Source organism: Mirounga leonina, unplaced genomic scaffold, assembly GCF_011800145.1.
Source record: "Mirounga leonina isolate KUSES-001 unplaced genomic scaffold, KU_Mleo_1.0 Mir_152, whole genome shotgun sequence".
In the NCBI taxonomy this organism is placed as follows: Eukaryota; Metazoa; Chordata; class Mammalia; order Carnivora; family Phocidae; genus Mirounga; species Mirounga leonina.
In genome coordinates this window covers 6,839,314-6,863,251 of record NW_023270380.1, presented here as the reverse complement: position 1 = coordinate 6,863,251, position 23,938 = coordinate 6,839,314, and the positions used below count along the sequence as shown (strand labels likewise).

Below are 23,938 nucleotides of genomic sequence, written 5' to 3'. Positions count from 1 at the left end.
TGATGTCTCATAACCTGGAGAACATTTTTACCAAAGACAATGTCTGGCCAGAATCATCCCTGTGACAGAGACGAGGGACATGACGTGACTCAGAATGACTTGTGAAGGTTGATGGAGACAGAATAATAGAATAATATCTATGATCTCTGTTCTTGCTCTGATTATTATGTTATGATACTTCTTAGGTTAGTTTTCTTTTTCTTTCTTTTTTTTTTTTTTAATAGATTTCTTCTTTTCTTTTTTTTTTTCCCTAAAGATTTTATTTATTTATTTGAGAGAGAGAATGTGAGACAGAGAGCATGAGAGGGAGGAGGGTCAGAGGGAGAAGCAGACCCCCTGCCGAGCAGGGAGCCCAATGCGGGACTCGATCCCGGGACTCCAGGATCATGACCTGAGCCGAAGGCAGTCGCTTAACCAACTGAGCCACCCAGGCGCCCCTTAGGTTAGTTTTCTAAGAGTGAAATCAGAAGAGACTTATTTTTGCATTTTTTAAAATGGCCTTACGGAAACCACATTCACGCCTTTACTCCACACCTCCGGATGGAGCACCCAGGATGTACCAGTTCCCTGTGTTGAACCTGTATACAGAGATAAAGAAATCTGAACCCCTGACCTCAAGGCCTGCCTTCAGATAGGCTGGGGAAGTAAAGACGCACACAACTAACTAAAATACAAGGCAGACAGTGATGGGTTCCAGTACTGGGTGTAGACAGTCAGAGAGGAGACGTTTCCTCTGATGGAAAAAACCACAGGGGGTTTCTTTGAACCAGAGATACTTGAGATAAGCTTTGCTAAGGGTCTGGACAGTGGGCGCTTGGAGGCAAGGGCACTGAACCAGAGGCCCACGTGAGCCGGCAAGGAAGTGGCAATGTGGCGCCTTAGGGCACTTCCTCTGAAGCAGAGGCCATGAGAGGCGATAGAGGGAGGCACTCTGAGGCCACACTGAGGCCTGGAAGCCCGTCTGAGGAGCTGGCTTCATCTCAAATACAACGGCGCGCTCACTCGGGAGCTCCCTCCAGAAGCAGGCCTGCTCAGAGCTATGCGGAAGCGGAGCAGGAAATGCCCCCTACTGTGTGTGCAGCACAGGTACATGGCGGTTAGGGAGCACGTACAGGCCAGGTGACTGCGGGGAGTGGGGGCGGGGCAAGCAAGATGGCCTCGGAGGTGACGATTAATGAGACCCCAGACCACGCATCTGGGAAAGGAAGGGATAAGGCTGGAGCCACCACAGGGGTACCGTCATGAGGCGAAAGGCGATGAAATCAAGAGTTTTGAAGAGCGATGGATAAGGCCATGAGATGTCCGTGGCTGTTGAAAACATGGTGCTGGGTCCTTGAGGGAGGCTAGGGCCGGAGAGGAAAATATGGATGTTGACATGATTACGGAAGGAGAGAGATGCTGGAGAGCAAGACGTGTGGTCACAGCCTTGAAGAACACACCGACACCTATATTTCGGGGGCAGGGGAGGGCACAAAGGGGGAAGCAGAGAAGGGAGGTCAGAGAGGAGGGAGAAAAGCAAAAGGTGACAACATCAAGTTAGGGAAAGTTTAGGGGCTCTGTGCGCCCCGCGAAGACAAGATGTGGTGAGGCGATGAGTGGTGATATCTGAAAGCAGTTCCAGCTGAGAGATGGAAGTGAAAGCCAGCTTCTACCAGGTGGGCGGTGCGGAGAGGTGTCAGCCTGCAGAGCTACACTCCCCTCACCCTTCTGTCTGCTTAACTTCCTCTTATCTTTGAGGTCCCGGCTCAGACATCACTTCTTGGAAAGCCTTCTGCAAACTCCCAGTGTGGGTCATGTGTTGGGGTGTTCCCATGGCATCCTGTCTGTGCACCCCACAGGACGCTTGCTACACTGGGTGTGAGGAGTTGAAGTGTCTCTCTTCTGCACTAAACTCTGGACTACCAGGCAAGGGCCCTTGTCTAGGCTGTCCTGTGATTAGCATGTTGGAAACAGATAACACATAGTATCTGTGGAAGGGACAGTGAGTGGGAGGGAGGAGGAAAGAAGACACAAATATGGTGTGGAGTCTGTGGTCTCCAGAGCAGGGGATGAACTGCCATCCTCCATGATGCTCTCTCCATGCTTCCCTCATGCCCTCTGACCCTACTCGTTGGCCTCATCTTCTTGGTCACTGATTCTGTGGCCTCCACCCCCACTCCATTGTTCTGGCCTCACCTGGATTCCTGTCCACTCAGTCATGGTCCAGTGTCTTAGCCATGTGTTTATAAACACTCTAGACTTGTCTGTCAGCTGTTGGCCCCTGGCCAGTCCTTAGCTCTGCCCTCCCTTCCCCCTGTCTTGCTCTGAACTGCTGAGTATTACTTGGGAGAAATAAACCTCCCACATTCATAAGATCACATATCTGATCTCAGCTGGGTCTCAACTGCTCCTCGGTTTTTCTTCCATTGTCCTCCTTAAGGCCCCCTTGGGTTTTGTTCCAAACCTTTTCCACTCAGCTGAAGGCCTCATACCCATTTGCGTCCCTTATCCCAAGAAGGGGCTGGGCCTGTGTATTCTCCTTTTCTCCTATCTCCAAAGAGATGGTGTCTTTTCATCTTCAAGGCCCAACCTTTATCCTTGAACTATGGTCCTGTGCAGATGTTTTTAATGGCACTTTAAAACCGGGAAGGTTGGAACATATCTTATCCATCTTTATATTGCCTAGCACTGAGCTTAGATGCTGTGTTCAGAAATGTTAGTTCAATATAACTGAACCCAGCATTGTCGCAGGGGGGTCTCTTGCTACAGCTCAGCCCTGAGGAGTGGTCTGAGATGGACAAGGGAGCAGAGGATCAGCTCATGGACAAGGCCCAGGATACAGAGGATGTGGCAAGTTCTGTGATGGTTCTGGAAGCAGCTGATGTGAGGGATTTCCAAAAGGAGACTGTGGGCTCCACCTGGATTTCAGAGGGATGTGACATACCAGTAGGAAACATGGGCAGATGATCCCGGGTGGCAGACGGGGCCAGTACCAGTCCTCAGGAAGTATGCGGTGTTGGGAACCTAACATAAGCCCAGTTCTAGGAACCGGAGTCCAAGGGACTGGGGGAGCTGTGACTTGGGCACGGAGGTCCAGCCTGTGGCATCCCTGGGACCTAGGACTGGGGCCTGAGGGAATGAATGGTGCTCAGTTGCACAAGCCGTAGCTTGTGATCTGCTGCTCCCATTAAAACTGCTCCAGGAACATGGAGAAGGACAGAGTTGTAGGCCAGAACGGCACTGGGCTTAGCTGTGAGCAACCCAAGACAGCAGGAGAAATGAGCCAGGGCCTCCTATCACATACAAGTCTCCCCTGTTCTAAGCCAACCTCTGAAACCAGTCCCCTCATTCTACCCCCTTTCTTCTTTCCTAATTCTTTCCAGACTTCTCAAAGACTTACTTCTGCAGAGTGCATACTATGTGCCAGGCACATGATGCTTTGGGTTAGCTCACTGACTACTCCAAGCACTTCTCAGGAGCGAAGAACTACCATTTACAAATGACAAAAAAGATTTCTGTTTAAAAGCTTTATTTTAATTCTGAACTAAGTTCAAGTATAAAGTATTGGTTTTGTGGGAGAGAATAGTTTCTGGGTATGGTTGGGTCCATGTGCCAAAAAAGAAAGGTCTAGATAAGAAAAAAGATGGAAACAAACCAAACGACTGTTGACAGATGAATGGATTGACAAAATGTCGAATATGACCCAGCCTTAAAAAGGAAGGAGATTCTGTCCCAGGCTACAAACATGGATGAACCTTGAGGACATTATGGCAAGTGAAATAAGCCAGTCACAAAGGGAAAAATACTATATGATTCCAGTTATATGAAGTACTTAGAGGAATCAAATTCAAAAGACAGAAAGTAAAATAGTGATTACTGGGATGTGGGGTGAGTGGAGAAGGGAGAATTAGTATTTAATGGGTATAGAGTTTCAGTTGGGGAAGATGAAGAAGTTCTAGAGATGGATGGTGGTGATGGCTGCACAGCCCGAATGGACTTAATGCCACAGAACCATGTACTTAAAAATGGCCAAGATGGTAAATATTATGTTATGTGTATTTTACCACAATAAAAAAAATTTTTCTTAATCTCCTTAGGAAATTTGAAGGGACCGCAAAGTTGAACACCAATGTTTTATATATCCAAGCAAGCTAAAGAAAATCCCCATTTTGTAAAGCCTTCTCATTGTGAATATGGGGGAATTACCTTACACTTGGGAAAAGGTGTTAACTGCTGCCAAGAATTCTTTGAGCAGAAAGTTGGCTAGGTTACACTCGTTTTGTACTTTGGTTAGCTTATAAATGAGTTGCCAGGTCCCATTTCTGCTTAGGGTGACAAAGAGCCACCTCTGGAAATTTCACAGATTTCACACGGCAACAGAAACCCAAAGGCCAAGAACACACTGTGGGGAAACTTTCTCCTCAGAGATGAATGTGTATCCCACGTGGGGATGGACTGATAAGCAGAAGACGCTGACAGATTGATGGGGAAGGTACTAATCGGTACCTAGGAGTTAGTCTTCTAGGAAACATGCTCTTCTGGACTGTCTAGTTCCATCTTTAAATGTCTATGCTTAGCTAATGAATAAAGAGTTCCATCTTTGTTATTTTGTAAACCAGGGAAAGGAAAACTGGGTGGGAAAGCACTCAACAGGTTGGTTAACCCAATTATCACCGGAGTCTGGCTGGAAACCACCATGAAGACCCAAACCAAGTTATCACTGCTCACTTGGTTGCAGCAACCTGAATTATACCCAAAGAGCCAGAAAAGAGCTACCTTCCACGCAAATAGACTTATCCACTTGAGGTACCAGTTCAATCAAATTCCTTGAGTAGCTTCTTTGGGAGAACAACCAATGCTAAAGCTTGATCTCTGTGCTTTAAGACAATATTTTAGTAAATGGCTTTGAAAATATAATTTTAAAAGCTTAGGTGTGCAATAGTAACAGATCTTCTACAGCTCGGATTTAGACTGTTCTAGAGTCTCCTGTCACACAGCCAGTGAAACTCAAGCCACTTTCAGTGATGTGAATTCCCAAGACACAGTGGGTATCTGTGTAACTCTCCTGAATGAATGTATCGATCATCTGCTTCTACACATTAGGACTAGACTATGAGTCTCCTGTTGGATTTTTCTAAAGCAATTTATACTTAATTCTTTTTTCTGCAAATTAAATACGATTGTTGCAGCTAACTGTTTACACTTTTACTTTTTACTGAAGTATACTATATATATAAAAAGCTGGGCATATCTATTTATTTGAAAGTATATTCCAGAAACTGGCCTTTAGAAATGTATTTAATTTAGGATACATTTACCAAGCACCGACTCAGTGTCCGAGGCCATTCTAAGGCTTGGAATATGGAGACAAAGGATCTCCATATCCTCGCGGCTGCAAGGTTCCAAGCCGGTAAGGAAACAAAGACATGAGCATAAATATTGATACCACAAGGAATGAGTAACGTGTTAGAAAGGCACGGAGAGAAAGCCAGGGGAGCACGAAGGTGGGCAGGAATTCAAGTGAGACCTCAGGGAACAGGGAAAGTTCCACTGAGGATGAAAGAACGAAAGGCAGAAGAATGGAAATTTCAAATAAAGGCTGCACTGCTTTGCTGGGGTGAGAGCGAACCTGTGGGTTTGTGTACATTTGGTTCAAAGAGGGTTCTATCCAACTGTAAGGAAGACCTGCTATTTCTGGAGTTGAAGTGGAGGTCAAAGCCCGGAGCAGCTACTCCTGTGACTTGGAGGCCGGGCACGCTCAGGTGTAATTTCACACCCTTGCTACTGTTTCAAAGGTGAAGGAGGGAGGGGTTTTCCCCTTGAGCATGAAGTTTAGTTGATTACTGTTCCAAAATATCATCAAGTGTTTCACAGGAGGTTACAGTTTGCACATGCAAAGGGAGAGGGTGTCTCAGAGAGGCAGGGGGTTTCTGCCTAGATTTCTAACACTCGCAAATCGCGGGTGCAGGATGCACGCGATGCCAGAGCACACACTCGTGCAAGGCTGCAAGATGAGCAGGCACCCTCACCACTCTGCAGTTTACCCTATCATCTTCCCGTGGTGCGTAATTATGTGGGGCTGAAGACAGACCACTTGGTTGCAAGTGTCAATATATGGAAGTTGGTTAGGCCTTTTTTTTTAATTTAAGATTTTATTTATTTATTTGAGAGAGAGAGAGAGAGAGAGAATGAGTGGGGGAGGGGCAGAGGGAGAGGGAGAAGCAGGCTCTCCACTGAGCAGGGAGCCCGATGCAGGACTCGATCCCAGGACCCTGAGATCATGACCTGAGCCGAAGGCAGACACTTCACCAACTGAGCCACCCAGGCACCCCTGGAAGTTGGTTAGGCCTAAATACCATTCATATGTTTGAATGAGTTATTCCATGACTTTAATTTGAAAAAAAATACCAAAAATACACACAAAATAAAAAATACAGATGGCTCCTGACTGATTTTTCTTTTAAAAAAAGGCTTATGATTTTTTGACTTTACAGGGGTGCAAATGCGATACGTGTTCAGTAGAAACCGCACTTGAGATTTGGGATATGCATATTTTCCCGGGCTAGCGATCCCCAGTATGATCCTCTCTCCTGATGCCAGGCAGCAGCCCCAGCTTCCAGGCAACCACACAATCACAAGGGTCAACAGCCAACACACCGACAACCCTTCTGCACCCACACAGCCGTTCTGCTTCCCACTGTCAGTAGGGTGCTGAGTCAATGACATGAGATCTGCACTTTATCAAATAGGCTTCATGTGAGATGCTCTTGCCCAATGGCAGGCTAACATAAGTGTTCTGAGCATATTTAAAGTTGGCTGGGCTGAGCTATGATGTTTGGTAAGTTAGGTGTAGCAATACATTTTCTTTTTTCTTTTCTTTTTTTAGATTTTATTTATTTTTGTGAGAGAGAGGGAGCGGGAGAAGCAGACTCCATGCTGAGCAGGGAGCCTGACGTGGGACTCGATCCCAGGACTCTGGGATCATGACCTGAGCCAAAGGCAGACGCCCAACCGACTGAGCCACCCAGGCGCCCAGTAACGCATTTTCAACTTAAATATTTTTAACTTACGATGGGTTTATGAGGGCATAACCCCACTGTAAGTTAAGGAATATTGTTATTCAAACTGTTTTTTCAAAAAGCCACAAAAGATGTGAAAATCTTTCTCTCAATCTCTCAGCCCATCTCCCCCTCAGAGGTTACTGGTTACAATCTGGGGCATGTCCTTCCTGATTCCTTAGTCACAGGAACCAAGACTGAGACAGTTTTTTAACCCCAAACCATACTAGTCTGCACTTTTTTTTTTTTTAAGTGGAGGAGGAGCAGAGGAAGAGGGAGAAAGAATTTTAAGCAGGATTCCCACCCAATATGAAGCCCAATGTGGAGCTCGATCTCACAACCTGAGATCATGACCTGAGCCGAAATCAAGAGTCAGACGCTTAACCAACTGAGCCACCCAGGCACCCCTACAATTTGTTTTATTTAATAATATCTTATGGAGGGTGGCCGGGTGGCTCAGTCAGTTAAACGTCTGCCTTTGGCTCAGGTTATGATCTCAGGGTCTTGGGATCGAGCCCCGTCTTGGGCTCCCTGCTTAGTAGGGAGTCTGCTTTTCCCTCTGCCCCTCCCCTCCGCTCATGCTCTCTTTCTTTCAAATAAATAAATAAAATCTTTAAAAAAATAATATCTTATGGATATCTTTTAAGGCCAGTGGTCTCTCCTCTTTCTAATGGTTTTAATTGTACTGTGTCAAAGTACCAAAATGTATTCAACCAGTCCCTACAGATGGGCATGTAGGTTATCTGCAATTTTTCTCTATTTCAAACACACTCTGCTGTGATTTCTGTAGGATCCTTAAAGGGAGATCGCCTGATCGATGAGTAATAGATGCTGCCAACCAGGGTTCTGAAAGTTGTATCAGTTTGCACTCTCAGCCGTGCATGTAGGTGGCTGTACCCCACACCCACACCAGCGCGAAGTCTAGTGAAATTCTAACTCACTGGTGAAATTCAAAGGCATTACAGTCAATAAAGCACTAAATGATAATGAGAACAGAAGCCTTTAAGTCAAACAATTAGAGTGGATATAATGAGGGACTGTATAACTTCGTGAGTAATAAGCTCCTCTTATGCTGTTCCTAGGGAAATAATTACTAAGTGCTAGAAAGCTGGCATTTCTCCCCTTTGGCTTATATGTGTCCGACCACAAATATATTATTTTGACTTGGCCCAAAAGTAGAAATAAGTTAATAAAATATCACATTAGCCTATCAAATTAGATTATAGATCTTCCTTGACTTCTGACAGGGTTATATCCCAATAAACCCATTGTAAGTTGAAAATATCCTATGATAGCTAACCTACCGAACATCATAGCTCAGCCCAGTTGACCTTAAATGTGCTCAGAACACTTAACACTAGCTGGGGAGTCTGGGTGGCTCAGTCAATTAAGCCTCAGACTCTTGGTTTCGGCTCAGGTCGTGATCTCCAGGTTGTGGGATCGAGCCCCATGCTCGGCAGCAAGTCTGCTTAAGCTTCTCTCTCTTTCCCTTGCCCCTCCCTCCTGCATGCTCACTCTCTCAAATAAGTAAATCTTAAAAAAAAGAGAGAGAGAGAACACTTATATTAGGCCGCAGTTGGACAAGAGCATCTCTTGCAGTTGGGCAAGAGCATTTGATAAAGTGCAGAAGATCTCATGTCATTGACTGAGCACCCTACTGACAGTGGGAAGCAGAACGGCTGTGTGGGTGCAGAAGGGTTGTCGGTGTGTTGGCTGTTGACCCTTGTGATTGTGTGGTTGCCTGGAAGCTGGGGCCGCTGCCTGGCATCAGGAGAGAGGATCGTACTGGGGATCGCTAGCCCGAGAAAATACGCGTATCTCAAATCTCAAGTGCGGTTTCTACTGAACACATTTCGTGTTTGCACCCCCGTAAAGTCAAAAAATCATTAAGTTGGCCCATTCTAAGTTGGGGACTGTCTGTACTTTGATTTTTCTTTTAAAATTTCATTTCTGACAAGTTTATTAAAGAAAACATTTTCAAGGCCCTGGAATGACGACTGCAGTGGACAGCATGAATTTGTTGTGGGAACAGCAGTTTACATTTCATTATTGTGTCCAGCATTCAGAAACACAGAATACAGGTGGTCCTGGTCTACCCCAGCCGAGCGCGAGGCAAGGCAGGGTCCACCAAAAATCAGCAAGAGCAGCGCCGCCCGAAATGCCTGACAAGGTGAGGGCTGTTGAGAGCTGAGCCTGTAGGCAGGGCGAGAGAGGAGGAGGAAGAGCAGAAAAGGGACAAGGTTGGGTGTTGGGGGGTGGGGGTAGAGGATTTGCTCCCTGTGATGATGTGCTACCAGCTGCAGTCATTCCCAGGGATGGCACAAGCAGAGCGAGGAGGCAGGCCAGTGGAAGGTCACCTTGCTGGATACACAAATTTAGTCTAGAACAAGTAAGATGATACAACCTGAGGAAGTTAAGTTCTATCCTGGGAGTCAGATCTTTATGTGCTTTAGGCAAAACTGTCTAGGGTATCAAGACAAAGAAAAGATCTACCCCTTTGAAAGACTCTAATCAAATTCACCTGGTACTGCTTGGTTTTAAGGGGTTTGTGTATCTGTTCTCCACATGGGGCACCCCAATCCCCAATCCCCTTAGTAGAGGTGAGGTGGTCAAGTGTGCAGACTCGGGGGCAGGGGTGGAAGGTGGGTAGGTGAAGGAGAGAGGGAGCAGGGGAAGTGGGAGATGTATAATACTTACATTTACAGAACAGGTGGTTCCATCCCAGCAAAACCCACCCTTGAAATTCCTTCCCCTTCCTCTAAATGCCCCAACAGCCATGCCTCAGGAGCCCTCTCCCAGCCTGTTTCAAGAAAGGGCACTCCAGTTTGGACTGCTGGCAAGGGACTGCAAAGCCGAAGGAAGTCCCTCTCACCAGAGTTAAAAATAGCAAGTTCGGGCTCCACGGAAAGTTTTCTAGTTTTACTTAACAGCACTGCTTCCTCATTCTCGAAACGTCAGTCTCAGGGATGAAGTGAGAGACGACTAAGTATCTCCTCCAGCCAGAGCTCCCTGCTTTTCCCTCAAAGAACAAACCAGAGGGCTCAGCAATCTGTTAAGCACATCTTGTTGGCGCTTGAACGGATTGCTGCGGAAGGGCAGGTGGTGACCTGCCAGGCTGCCTCCCCTCAGATACCACCGCCGGCGAGCACTGCCTGGGTCCGTTCCCTGTTATTATAACTCACATAATTGCTTCGGGTTTGTAGAGTCTGCTAGATCAGTGGCTCTGCCAAGGCAATGTGGCTGCTGGAGAGGATTTTGCCAACTACCTCTCAATCCAATTTAAGCAAAAGAGCAGGCCCACCGTTTACCGGTTTTGTTGCAGTCGCTCTGACCCACGCGGCGCTGCCAGACAGAGAGCATTTAGAACTGTGGGAAAAGCCGAAAATCTCCCCAGGCAAGAGGCCCAGCAGCAACTGGGAAGAGCAGTGGCTACTAACTCAGAAATGCTGGGCATCGGGGGTGGGGAGGGGTTGGGTGGGGAGGGTGACCCAGGTCAAGGCACAGGTCCCCACGCTGTCCCTCATCAATGGTCTCTGGTTCCCTCTGCTGTAAAACAGAAACCACGAACATGATTTCTGGGGGCCCCTTCGGCCCGAACCCTGCCACGCTGTCAGTTTGCACATCTGGGCCCAAACTCACGTTCTAAATTGTCAGGATCAGCAGTGCCTAGCTAGCTGGCCTCTGGGAGCTGGGAGGAAGGTGAGGACCCAGAGATCAGAAAGGAAGTCACGCAGGTGCCTGGGTGGCGCAGCTGGTGGCTCTCTTGGTTTTGGCTCAGGTCGTGATCTCAGGGTTGTGGGATCGAGTTCCATCTGGGCTCCCTGCTCAGCACAGAAGTCTGCTTGAGACTCCTCCTCCTTCTCGCTCTGCCCCTCCTCCTGCTTTCTCTCTCTCTAATAAATAAATATTTAAAAAAAAAAAAAAGAAGAGGCATGGATGGTAGATGAGGGGTCAAGGCCACAGGGTGGGGGGAGAGAGTCCCACCTAAGATACAAAACATGTGTCCTTGGAAATAAAAGACTTCTGTTTCTTTGATGAACAAACAAGACTCAAGATTGGCCACAATGTCTTGGGCGTCAGTCATTAACTAAGATCGTTCTCTGGCTTGCAAAGGGTTGAGAACTTCAGTCTTGGTCCTCAGTAGGGTACTTGGTGTAATACTATCAACAAGCATGCTTGGCATTCGATGGCTGAAAAACTGGGTGTGGGCCCCCTGCCCCCCTCCCATCTAGTCTGGGCAACATACTGTGCAGCTTTATCTTTAAAAGGTTTTGTTCAAATAAGTCAAACAGAGAAAGACATGTATCATATGATCTCACTGATATGAGGAATTCTTAATTGTAGGAAACAAACTGAGGGTTGCTGGAGTGGGGGGTGGGGTGGGAGGGATGGTGTGACTGGGTGATAGACACTGGGGAGGGTATGTGCTCTGGTAAGCGCCGTGAATTGTGCAAGACGGTTGAATCTCAGATCTGTACCTCTGAAACAAATAATGCAATATATGTTAAGAAAAAAAAAGAAGAAGAAGGTAGCGGGAGGGGAAGAATGAAGCGGGGGAAAACGGAGGGGTAGACGAACCATGAGAGACGATGGACTCTGAAAAACAAACAGGGTTCTAGAGGGGAGGGGTGGGAGGATGGGTTAGCCTGGTGGTGGGTATTGAGGAGGGCACATTCTGCATGGAGCACTGGGTGTTGTGCACAAACAATGATTCATGGAACACTTCATCTAAAACTAAGGATGTAATGTATGGGGATTAACATAAGAATAAAAAAAAACAGGAAAAAAAAGGTTTTGTTCAATTTCAAAGAAATCACTTAGTTATTGAGAGGCTTTCAACAGATAAAACAGCATCTTCTTTTTATTTGGTGGCGTTTGTCACTAGGAACTGATGTGAGCTCTTCTAACTCGTTTGGAGGAAGGTCAGACTAGCAGTCTGGCCTGGTAGGTCTAGTCTGTAAATACAGATGCAAATGTAGTCTAAGAAATGTACAGCCTTATACAGGGGTGGCGGGGGGGGAGAGGCAGGGGAAGGATGTTCACCACAGCAGTATTTCAGAGAGCAAAACAGCTGAAACAGCCTCAAGTTCCACAATAAGGAAACTCTTAAATTACTCTATGACCATGAATATCACAGGATACGAGATGGGACATTTTCCTAGTGTCTCAAGAGTTTTGCCTGGGGCCCCAAGTGGAGGACAATAGTATGCATATATTCCCCAGTGAGGTGCCAGGTAAATCCCAAAGGACTGGCTAAGAAGGGGCCCAAAGTGGTGGTGCGACCTTTAATTACCCCAACCCCACCTTCAGCTTTTGTAAGAGATTTCTTTGAAGGAACTGGAAGAAGCGGCTATTTCCCTTCCCCTGCCATTAGGAGGGAGGGGAGCCTCTCTGCCCATCCAAGCCAGGTGAGGGGGCCTCAGGATCACCACCTGTGGGGGGGTGCTTGCCAAAAGGGGAAGGCCAGCCTCCCACTCCTTGACTGGATGCCGATTGACATGTAGATACTCCGGGCCCAACCCTTCTGCCACTGGGAGGCCCGAACCTGCATGTATGAGGAAGTGACAAGGGAGCTGTCCCTGCCCCTGACAAATTTCCCGTGGCCAAGTGGATCGGAGCCATCTTGAAAGGGCCTTACTCAGGTAAGACGGTGTGGTATACCACTGGGGGAGAAGCGACTGGGGTTGGCTGTTGGGGGCAAATGCAAACATTCAGCTGGGAGTGCTCCGTCCACATCAGGTCATTATATGGTGCTGTGTTCTCACGTGGGGAAGGAGAGAGGAACTACGTCCATATTTCTTTGGGCCTCAAAATTTCAATCAGGCCTGAGCTGGAGGTGAGGAGACAAGCTTTGAGCTTTAAGGCCAAGAGTCAATCAGGTACGGTATGATGTTCATTTAAATGCAACACTAACCAGATATTTATTGAGCGTTTACTGTGTGCCAGGAGACTGGTACTATTCTACCCATTTTAGGACGGAGGAAACTGACCGAGAGAGGTGAGGTAACCAGCTCAAGGTGACAGAGCTAGGGGCCTTGTAGGTCCGCCTAGCTCCAAAGCCCATGGTGAGGCCAGTAGCAACCCCAAGCATGGAGTCTGGAGTCAATATGCCTGCACGGTTCAAATCTTGGCTCTCCTACTCAGTAGCTGACTGACCGTAAAGAAATTATTTAACCTCTCTGTGTCACAGTGTGCATCTGTAAAACAGACATAATAATAGTGCATCCCACATAGGGTTATTTGGGAGATTAAATGAGTTCATACAGGTGAGTGCTTGGAATAACTTTTGGCCTTAAAAAGGTTAATTATTATTCTTTTGATTACATCCCATTAACCTCTTAGAATGCTTAGGACACTGTATTAAGTTGAGAAAGGAGGGGTGCTTGGGTGGCTCAGTCAGACTCTTAGTTTTGGCTCAGGTCATGATCACAGGGTCATAAGATCGAGCCCAGTGTTGAGCTTCACGCTCAGCAGAGTCTACTTGATATTCTCCCTCCCTCTCCCACTCATACTGTCTCTAAATTAAATAAATATATATATTTTTAAACATTACATGTACAGTGTGATTACAGCTATATACAAAATAGTTATATCCCCGCAAAGGGAAAAAAAAAAAAGGAAATAATACTTCCCATATCTTCTTTTCATAAGAACATGACTTTTATTTGGGGATTAGTTAGTTGGGAAAAGCCCTGGCCTTCTGCTTGGAAGAGGATGTAAACAATCAGGGTGTGTGTTTTATGCACAGATTAGTGGTCGGCACACAATACCCCAGATGCTAGAAGGTAGGTATTCATCCATCCATTCCACTTATTAAATACCTACCGAGTATTAGATTCCAAGATAAATGCTGTAATATAATCAACACCAGATCACTGAATGCTGCTTTAGGTTGAATTGTGCCTCCTCCCACCCCCTCCACTCCAAATTCATATGTCAGAGTCCTAACCTCAGTACATGACTGTATTTGGAAATAAGGTCTTTACAGAGGTAATCGAGTTCAAGAGAGGTAACCCTCATCCAAGAGGATGGGCGTCCTTATGAAAAGGGGACATTTGGAGGGAGGCACCACACAGGGCTACACCGGGAAGGAGCAGGTGGGAGCATGCATGGAAAATGAAAAGGTAATGCTGTGGGCGGTCTGGACCCCTCACGGCATGGATGCACATCTACCCCAACCTTCCTCACTATGCCTCACAGTGAAGTTCCCAGGGCATTAAGAACTATCTGTGAGGTGCGCCTGGGTGGCTCAGATGGTTAAGCGTCTGCCTTCAGCTCAGGTCGTGATCCCAGGGTCCTGGGATCGAGCCCCGCATCGGGCTCCCGGCTCAGTGGGGAGCCTGCTTCTCCCTCTCCCTCTGCCTCTCTCCCTGCTCATGCTCTCTCTCTCTCTCTGGATCTCTGTGGCTCAAATGAATAAATAAAATCTTAAAAAAAAAAAGGAAAGAACTATCTGTGATGGGAGCCTACACCAAACCTGGTTTCAGTTAGAATCTCTGAGGGATGGGACCTAGGCATTGGTGTATCATAGAAGTTCTCCAAGTGATTCCTATGTGCAGTCAGGGTCCAGATCCATTGGGCTGAGCAGATCATAGGTGGGCACTAATTTTAGTACAAAAATTTAAATGTTTTCTATGGGTCACTAATAGGTGCTTTCCATGTTTTGTAAATCTGTCCTTAAGGATTCTCATTCCTGCCTACGGCGTCAGATCATACAGCAACCACTTGATGAGCGAAAGACCCCTGCCCCTTCTCTGTGCAAAGTCACATGTCAAGCTCACGGATTATCTAAAAATGGCCAAGAAGGATAGGGTGGTGAGAGGATATGGCAGATGAAGGGTAGGAGGTACATTTGTGACCAATCTCGCAATAACTGCAACTGTAGATTTATGTTAATGTGAACTAAAATTATTCATACATCAGCCTTGCTGTGGAACAGGTGAATTTAACCCATGGCCAGATGCTATCCCTCCCATTCAGTGATTTTGTTTGCAGGAGAGGAAGTGGGGTGCCTCGGAATCACCTATAGGGCTTTTAGAATCTACTCCTGGGTTTGGGAAGGTTCCGCCCTCCTCTTCCTATTCTGGAAGCTCAGAGCTCCTACAACCTGCCCCACTCCCTTGTCTCTACCCCGCCTGCCTCTCTTCTCAATGATGGCCAGCAGGGTGGTCTCAAGGTGCAGGAGCCTGTCTAAACCCCCGAAGTCAATGCCTTGGGCTGTGTTTGTTTCCTTGCGTGTCCTGCCAGCTCAGCTCCCCTGTGGGTTTCTGGAGGGAGAAACCTGGCCTTGTGGGTCCCTGCAAGGCACATGGCCACAAGAGGGGCTGGGCGGGTGGAAGGGGGTAGGCTGCTGGTACCTGAGGCTCTTGATTTCTGGGGACTCTGCACGTCTTCTGCCTTGACTGCTTTCTTTTCACATGTTCCCCAAATGTGTCATTTGCCCTGGTACCCAGAACACAGCAAGCTTGATTCCAAGTCTCGATTACAAATGGCGACTCCCACCCAGTCCCTGGGGTTCCCTGTCCCTCGCCCTTGCTTCATTTCCCTCTGAGCACTATTACCAGTGGAAACACTCGATATTATACCGTTTGTTCCTGGTCAGCCTTACTTAGTTGCACGCCCACGAAGCCTCTGTGATGTGCTGGATGACATTTTAAGAGCTTAAAGAAAGATCAATTCATTCCCCGCCTCCCCACTGCCCAGATTAGCTGTTTTCCTATTTCTGACAGTGACCCCCGTGTGCCCAGTCACCAGCAGTCACCAGTGTCCCTTCTCTTCAGTCCCAAGCCTGACAGACACCAAACCCTCTCACCTCCTTCCAAACATGTTGTGATTTGGTTCTCGTTTTGTTCTGTTTGCAAATGTTCTTATGAGTTGAATTATGTACTCCCCCAAAGAGATACGTTGGGGTCCTGGCCCCCAGCACCTCAGAACGTGGCTGTATTTGGAGACGGGCTCTTTACAGAGGTATCGAGTTCCATGAGGTCATGAGGGTGTGCCCTAAACCAGTATGACTGGCGTCCCTGTGAAAAGAGGACCTTCATACAGAGAGCCACGCACAGGGAGGAGATGGCCATTGACAAGCAAGGGCAGAGCCTGCCCCCAGCACCCTCAGAAGGATCCATCTCGGACTTAGAGGCTCCAGAGTGGTGACACTCCACTTGCGGTGCTTTGGCAACAGCAGCCCTAGACACCAGCACAGGTATTCGGAATGGCACCCTCCTCTCTTCATTCTACCCTCCACATCTTATACCCGAGCCCTGGGGACCCCATTCCTGGTTGAGCACCACAGCTTCCGAGTTTCTCCCTAGGCCTCCCCGGACGAGCCACTGCTGGGATGACTTGTCTAAAACTCTGTTCTTATGCCATCACTCTACGGGGAGACTCAGGAAGCTCCCCAGGTCTGGGAGACCAAGACCTCTTTGCCCAAAGCAGCCCTTTCCAAAGTAGAGCTGTTAACCCCACTGGATGCCCAAGTTAACAGGCATGCCCAGGTGGTGGGAGAAACATGGCTTCCTCTGTTCAGAGAAGTTTGCTTATCTGCCAAATGAACTTGACCAGTTGTCTCCTCTCCCTCCCTTCCTTTATGGAGATGTGCTGAGATTCTCCAAGAATCTAAGGGAGAGTTTCTCAGCTTACCTGCCTACGGGGCCTCTGTTCTGGGAGCATCCAGAAACATTACTACTCAGCTTTCCAGGCCGGAGATGTCAAAATGCTAACTTTGACAGTAGGTCTAAGCATTCACCATTATATCCCCAGTACCTAAGAGAGTGGCGGTATCAGACTTGACAGATGGATGAATGCGGCATCATCTATCCTGCTGCAATCCATTTCCAATTTATCAAATGCCACCATGCCACTGCCTCATTCATGACCGCCTCTGGCCTCCCTGCCATATGGACAGAACACACCCTTTAACTCCTAATCTCCTCACTAGATTTCCTCCCTTCCTGCCCCACTCAAGGGTCGCCATTCAAGGCGCTACTCAAATCTGACATCAGCTATCCCAGCTTCTAGACAACTAAAAAGAATGTTTGTATCTTTACCTATCCAGTCTTCTTTTTGTCCTGTCTCTGAAAAAGTTGAGATTCTTACTTTTATTTATTTTTTAAGATTTTATTTATTTGAGAGAGAGTGAGAGGGAGAGAACATGAGAGGGGGGAGGGTCAGAGGGAGAAGCAGACTCCTCGCTGAGCGGGGAGCCCAATACAGGGCTTGATCCCAGGACTCCGGGATCATGACCTGACCCGAAGGCAGATGCTTAACCGACTGAGCCCCCCAGGCACCCTGAGATTCTTACTTTTAAAATGCTAACTCATTGGTATGTGCCTCAGATATTTATCTAATATATGTGTGCATAGATCTTCCCTGCCAGATTATACATTCCTTGAAGGAAACCAATATGTTGGGTGTTCCCCACAGGACATTTTTTTAAAAATTAGGCTCCACACCCAGCATGGAGCCCAATGTGGGGACTCGAACTCACAACCCTGAGATCAAGACCTGAGCTGAGATCAAGAGTATTTGCTAGGAACATTAACCCTGTAAGGAAAACAAACCCCACTAATTACTACTTCTCCTTCTCCTGTTTTGAATCTCTCCACTCCTGGTGATACCTTATCCTTTAAAATCCACTGTTTCCCATCCTGAAAAGCAGCAGCTTTTTTCCCCTGTATTTTCTAACACCCTCAAACAAGAATTCAATATTTTTTCCTTGCTCCCTTAAGGAATCTTCCAGGACTGCATGAACTTTCTTATCACCCACTCACTCTTTAAGCCTTACAATTACGTTTTCATCCCAATGACCAATTTCTGCTTCTGAGCTCCTTTTCTCCTCTGGCCTCAAATGAGGTGTTCCTCAAGCTTCCATCCCTGGCCCCCCCCTTTGCTTTCTACAAGGACTCCCTCCTTGGCAGTCTCGTCCACTCCCGAGGCTTCAGCTATAACCTCCTGATGCGAGAGTCCTAAACCAGGACCTAGAGCTGTGTTTTCCAGCACTTACTGGGCATTGCCACAAATCTCACATACCCCAACCTCTTCAAACCTCTATCTCCTGTTTCACAGCCCACAGACAAACAGAACTTAATCCCAGCAACACATGAATCCTATCTTCTTCCTGAATTCTTTATTTATATTTTTGGTAGGAACAGGTCCCAGTTACAGGCTTAAAATTTACCCTCATCTTCTCTGCAGTTCCCTGGGGCTCCCGGATATGGTCATTGGTCCATCACTCACAACGCCCAATACCTTCCATCCACCCGTGTCTGGTATTCAAGGCTCTGGGGCCCGGGCTCCAACTTATCCCTCAGCCTTATCACCTAGGATCTCCTAATCCTTCAACTCCAGGCAAAGTATTTGTCAGTGGCTCTTTCCTCAGGTACCAAAGCTGGTAGCAGGGATGCTCTCGTCCTGCTCTTGGACACACGTCCCAGAGTCACTTCCATGTCAGAGACGGTAATACCATTCAGCCATTCACAGCCATGGCACAAACTGAATAAAGTTTGTGAGATAACATTACATGACAGAAGGAAGATATATTTACAAACAGTTTTTACAATTATTCATATGAAAAAAAATGTATGAGGGAATACATCCAAATGACAAAAAGACAGTTATATTAGAGTAGTGGAATTGTGAATGAGGTTTTTCATTTTCCTAGATTCTAAATTTTACTTAGTGTGGTTTTTAAAATACGTTTTTACTTTAGGGGCGCCTGGGTGGCTCAGTTGGTTAAGCAGCCGACTCTTGATTTGAGCTCAGGTCATGATCTCAGGGTCACGGGATCGAGCCCCACATCGGGCTCCATGCTCAGCAGGGAGTCTGCTTGAGATTCTCTCTCCCTCTCCCTCTGTCCCTCCCCTCACCTGCACGTACTCTCTCTAAAATAAATAAATCTTTAAATAAGATAAAATACCTTTTTATTTTAGAATACTTTTAGACTTACAGATATCTTGAGAAGATGGTATAAAGAGTTCCTGGATACCCTATACCCCATTTCCTTTATTATTATTATTTTTTAAAGACTTTATTTATTTATTTGACAGAGCAAGAGAGCACAAGCAGGGGGAACAGGAGAGGGAGAGGAAGAGGGAGAAGCAGGCTCCCCGCTGAGCAGGGAGTCCGATGCGGGACTCAATCCCAGGACCCTGGGATCATGACCTGAGCTGAAGGCAGACGCTTAACGACTAAGCCACCCAGGAGCCCCCAATTCCTTTATTATTAACACCTTAACGTTAGTATGATACTTTTGTCACAACTAAATGAGCCCAGTACTTTCATGTAGTTTCTAAAACTTAAAAGATAAAGACTTTAGTTTGGTAAAACCAAATAAACAACATAAATCGAGGAAAACGTCATTCTTTCTATCACCTCTAACTCCGTGTTAGCAACCTGATATTTATTATTTTTATTATTATTCCGGTTTCCTCTTGGCATGGATTGTTGGCTACAAACTGGAACAAATTTTGCTTTAGTCTCATTTGCCAGATGTTTGTGCATGTAGTTCACATGGTTGAAACTTCATTGTTGGCTAAAGGTTCTGGAAAGTGTTTTCTTGAACATAAAGTTCCACAGACTTTTTTTTCCCCCTAAGTAGTGTCCATGGAGCCCAGCATGGGGATTGAACTCATGACTCAGAGTCAGATGCTTAACCGACTGAGCCACCCAGCCGCCCCAAGTTCCATGAACGTTTTTAAGCCCTGTGAACCATCCCCACACCTAGAATCTCATGTTGGGTGCCCTGCTTCGCCAGCGAGTCCATAAGCTCTTTAGGGGTCTTCTCTCCTCCCTGCCCCACCCCCTGTTTTTCTTACATCCAAGAACACCAAGTCCAAGTTTGGTCTCAGAACATACGCTCAACAAATGCCACTTGTAATAAATTGTAGAAGTAGGACACACTCTAGTAGATGGGGTATGGATTTTAAGTTCCTAAAAGTAAAGGATTCTCTATGAAATTTGTCTGAGATGTCAGACTTCGACTTTGCACACGAGGACGCTGCAATGTTTTCCCTCTGCATCATTCAAAGAAGTGGATTTTAGTTTTCAAATGATAAAAAGCACTCACACACCAAATGTTACATATTGTGAAGAACATATCTTTAGCTTGCTTTTAATGTCGGAGCTCTAGAAAATGGACTACGGGTTTGGTTTTGTTTTTTAAACATGTCTCCCCTGGTGAGTTTTCTTTATTCTAACTGCCAAGTTGGCTTCAAAGAATCTGCTGGATATCTAGCAGTTAGAACAAATCCTATAGATTATGCAAAGAAATAACGAACTGAAGTAGGTAGGTACAGTCCTACTTTTCATAGGAATATGACAATTTCTTTTACAACAGAACTGGAAAAAAAATCTCAAATAGGTTTCTTCCCCTTTTATTCGTTTATAGATCTATTTTCATCTTTTAGTCTTTACTTCATATAGCCAGACCTATGACACTAAAATTAAACAGTTTCTGAACAGTGTCCTAAGGTATATTCTGTACCTAATCTTAACCGGTTTTGGAAAATCCCTACAAGCAAGCTAAACAAACAATGTAGCATTCTTACAGCTTCATGAGAATCTATATCATGTTACAAAACATGTGAAGAGCAAAACTTGGTTAAACAAATTGAGGAATGCAAGAAGAGAAAATTTCAGACTTTGGGTTTACTACAACTGTTTAAACTTAGTCGGTGCCAAAGTCAACCATTAGATCGTAATTCCAAGGAAAATGCTAGGGATTACTAAATAAGAATATGATATTCACAATAGGTGACTGAAGAGCCCCAAACCAAAGTTAAAAGCAGCATGACTGACAACTTTCAAGAGAGCTGTATACAATTAAAATTGACAGTTCTACCAACTACAGTATAATTTTGCTTTTTTTGCAAGAGTGATCTGACTATCCAAGAGTATCACTATTGATGATTTATGACAGACTGATGTTTGACAAGTAAGCCTAAACAGAACTTTCAATTTGTCTCTCTAAAAAATTACCTTGGTGTTATGGAACGGGCAGGACCAAACTAGCCCATCTTGAGGCAAGACATGCTTTTTGAGACATTTGACACTCTAAATATAGTTCAGCAGATGTGAAGCATTGTGCAATTCTGCTAATGAGCTTTGAGCAAGTAGAAAGAAATGGGCTGGACAGTGCAAGAAGTAACGGAAGCACAAGGTGACCCAAGGAAACTTCTGGAAGGATGTACCTCAAAAGGTAACAATGGAATGACAGGCAATTCTCAGTTTTTTGGGGTACATTTTTGTCCTATCTGAAGTTTAAAATAACAAACATTCTTCTATAATCAGAAAACAGTACAGGGATTTGCTTTTTGGGGAAAGACAAAAAAAATAACGTGTTACTGAAAAAAGGAAAAGTTTTATAGAAACATTACAAAAATGTTATTAGACTATCCAGTTTTGTTGTGGCTTAAAAAAAGCTTCCCATTCACAGCATACCAACTCCATCTGAAAGAAAGCAGTCTCTGCTCTTTCATTCACTAACACTGATGGTCTGTGTTTAGCCTACAGACAAATATTTTTTTTCGAAAAACGGATTAAAGCTACCATAGTAACTGGGAGTAACAGACATTGTGTGGATGTGCTCTATCTACCGGGCTGTTTAAAGATCATTTCCAGACTTATTTTATTACCTAAAAATCCTCTTCTTTCTTTTCAAAGCTCTGGAGGAGAATTTCTAAAAAATTCTAGAAGGATTAGCAAGAGCCTAAGGGTGAAAATATAACTAAAAGGAGTCTTACCTGATGTTGTACATCAGAATCTGTTGGGCAGTTCAACGTAATGGGATCACATTCCTCAGCTGGGGGGTGGAAAAAGACACAAGACTTGATAAAGAACACGCTCTGCGGTGTAAGACCTACCATTAGGATGCAATATTATGTGCTCCCTAGATATCTAGTAAAATCAGGAAGGCCTCAGGTCTCCTGCCCTCTCTGCATCCATGCGTAAGGCCCCTAAGCTACACCCCACTGCCTGGGAGGACACCAGCCAGCGTCCCCACTCACCCCTGAGTACTGAGTTTCAGTTCCCTGCCAGTCCACAGAATTACTCAGATGAGCTAGTCACATCCTCCCTGCGGAACCAGGGGCGCTCCATCCTCTTGCCACCCTTTCCACCTGCAGTCCCTGGTTGTTCACGCCGTTCCCGAGGGCAACCCTCTGTGACCCTGCATGGCTTGCAGCGTCCCCCTCCCCCAGGCCGTGAGGATAAGTGACTCATAAACTGCTGTCCATCTCCTTTGTCCAGTGTCAGGTATGTGTGGCCGTCCACCTAACCCCAGGGCAGGATCCGTCCCCCACCAGCCGGGTGAACAGGAGGTGGTCTGACAACTGGCCTCACAGACAGCATGGCCCACCCACTATGGAAGACATTCGGTCAGACTGAGCCAGCGTCACTGGCCCAGCAAGGGCTGCCTGGGACAGAACTGCCAGTTGCCAGACATGCACGTCTGTCCTCTCTTCCCAGCTAAAATGTCCTCGTCCCCAAGATGAAAACTGTTGTTCACTGTCTGTCCCCCAGTGTGATGTGTTGTCGGGTTCCACTGATGCTTGGCAGGTGAGCTTGGAGGATTCCAGCTCTAAGTGCCCTGACAGGTCCCTACTTAAGTCCCAGCTACCAAGGGCTGGGCTCGAGCTCTCCGGGAGCTGTGTCCAGCCTGGTGGCCATCACGGTACTCGGGGCAGGTGCACAAGGACTGCGATCGTACATGGCCAGGATGGCTGTGGGGATGGCCCTTTGGGAGGTCTGCAGAAAGCAATGAGATCGCCAGCCCAGGGAGAGTGAAACATGGCTCCCTGCGTGTGGTTGTTTGGGCACAAACGGCGACCTTGTCTGTCTCCTCTGCTGTCGCTGCCCTTGCTGCTGGCACACGTGCTCTCCTGACCCCCGAAGGCATCAAGGTACACATCCATGGCAGCCTGTGGCCCAGGAACCGGGGGGAACAGGAGAGGAGTGTTTGGCGTGTGGCTCTTGTGCCGATGCCACGCCCCCCGCCTGTGTGCCCGGGTTCAGCGCAGCTGTGCCGAAGGACCAATCCTGCGATCACGGGCCTGATGGACCCTGCGCGACCCGTAAGCAGTAGGACCTTCCTGGAGGTGGACCCCCAGGCAGATTGACTGGCCTTCCCTATGAGGTGGGCCATCAGCCTCCCCAGCCTGTCCCCATAAACTCCCAGAAAGTCTGCACCGTGAATGATCAGAAAATGAATGCTGAGGCTTTATGCAGGTAGAAATAAAAATATTCCAAGGGAGTCCACAGAGAAAGCATTAAAAAACAAAGGAACGGCAGGGCTGTAGCCAAAAGCCCAGTTTCAGCCCGTTGCCCGCTGGGCCACTGGGCTACCTGTGCCTGATACAATGAAGATCCGGATCCTCAGTTACAGGGGAAACCCATGGTCGCCCTGCGGCATGGCAAGGGGTTAGTTCGAGCCTAACGCAAGCCTGGGGTCCTGAAACCATATGAAAGCAACCACTGCCGTACGGCAGGCCCCAACCCCCATGGTACTGATCTGAGGCTCTGTGGAAGAGGAAGTGTAGAAATATGAGCAGAGCAGAGGATTCCCCCACCTACCCAGAGTTTATCTGGTGACGCAAAAAGAAAAGGGGAGGGGAAATGAAAGAAAGATGGAAAGAAACCTGGATACTGGGGAGGACATAAAAGGAAAAAAAGAACTGAAAACAGAGGTCCAGAGTTTGACCCAATGGCAAATCCAACATTTACTACAGTAATTTACACAGCCCACAGATGAAAGAGTGCTGGATGGGCGGCTCAGTTGGTTGAGCATCCGACTCTTGATTTCAGCCCAGGTTGTGACCTCGGGGTTGTGAGATCGAGCCCGGGGTCAGGCTCCACGCTGAGCATGGAGTCTGCTTGAGATTCGCTCCCCCTGCCCCCTCCCCCAGCAC

General features: G+C 46.8%; 1 protein-coding gene across 2 annotated transcripts in view; it reads right to left on the bottom strand.

Moving 5' to 3' along the window:
• LOC118012940 (ectodysplasin-A receptor-associated adapter protein-like) overlaps positions 1 to 23,938 on the bottom strand; it is a 131,356-nt gene that overhangs the window by 86,333 nt on the left and 21,085 nt on the right. The window contains exon 4 of one of the 2 annotated variants that reach the window (XM_035008523.1): positions 21,776 to 21,834. The exons of the other annotated variant lie outside the window; for it this stretch is intronic. Coding sequence (XP_034864414.1) covers positions 21,776 to 21,834 — 59 coding nt within the window. The remainder of the gene's footprint in view (positions 1 to 21,775; positions 21,835 to 23,938) is intronic. 2 annotated transcript variants of the gene reach the window in all.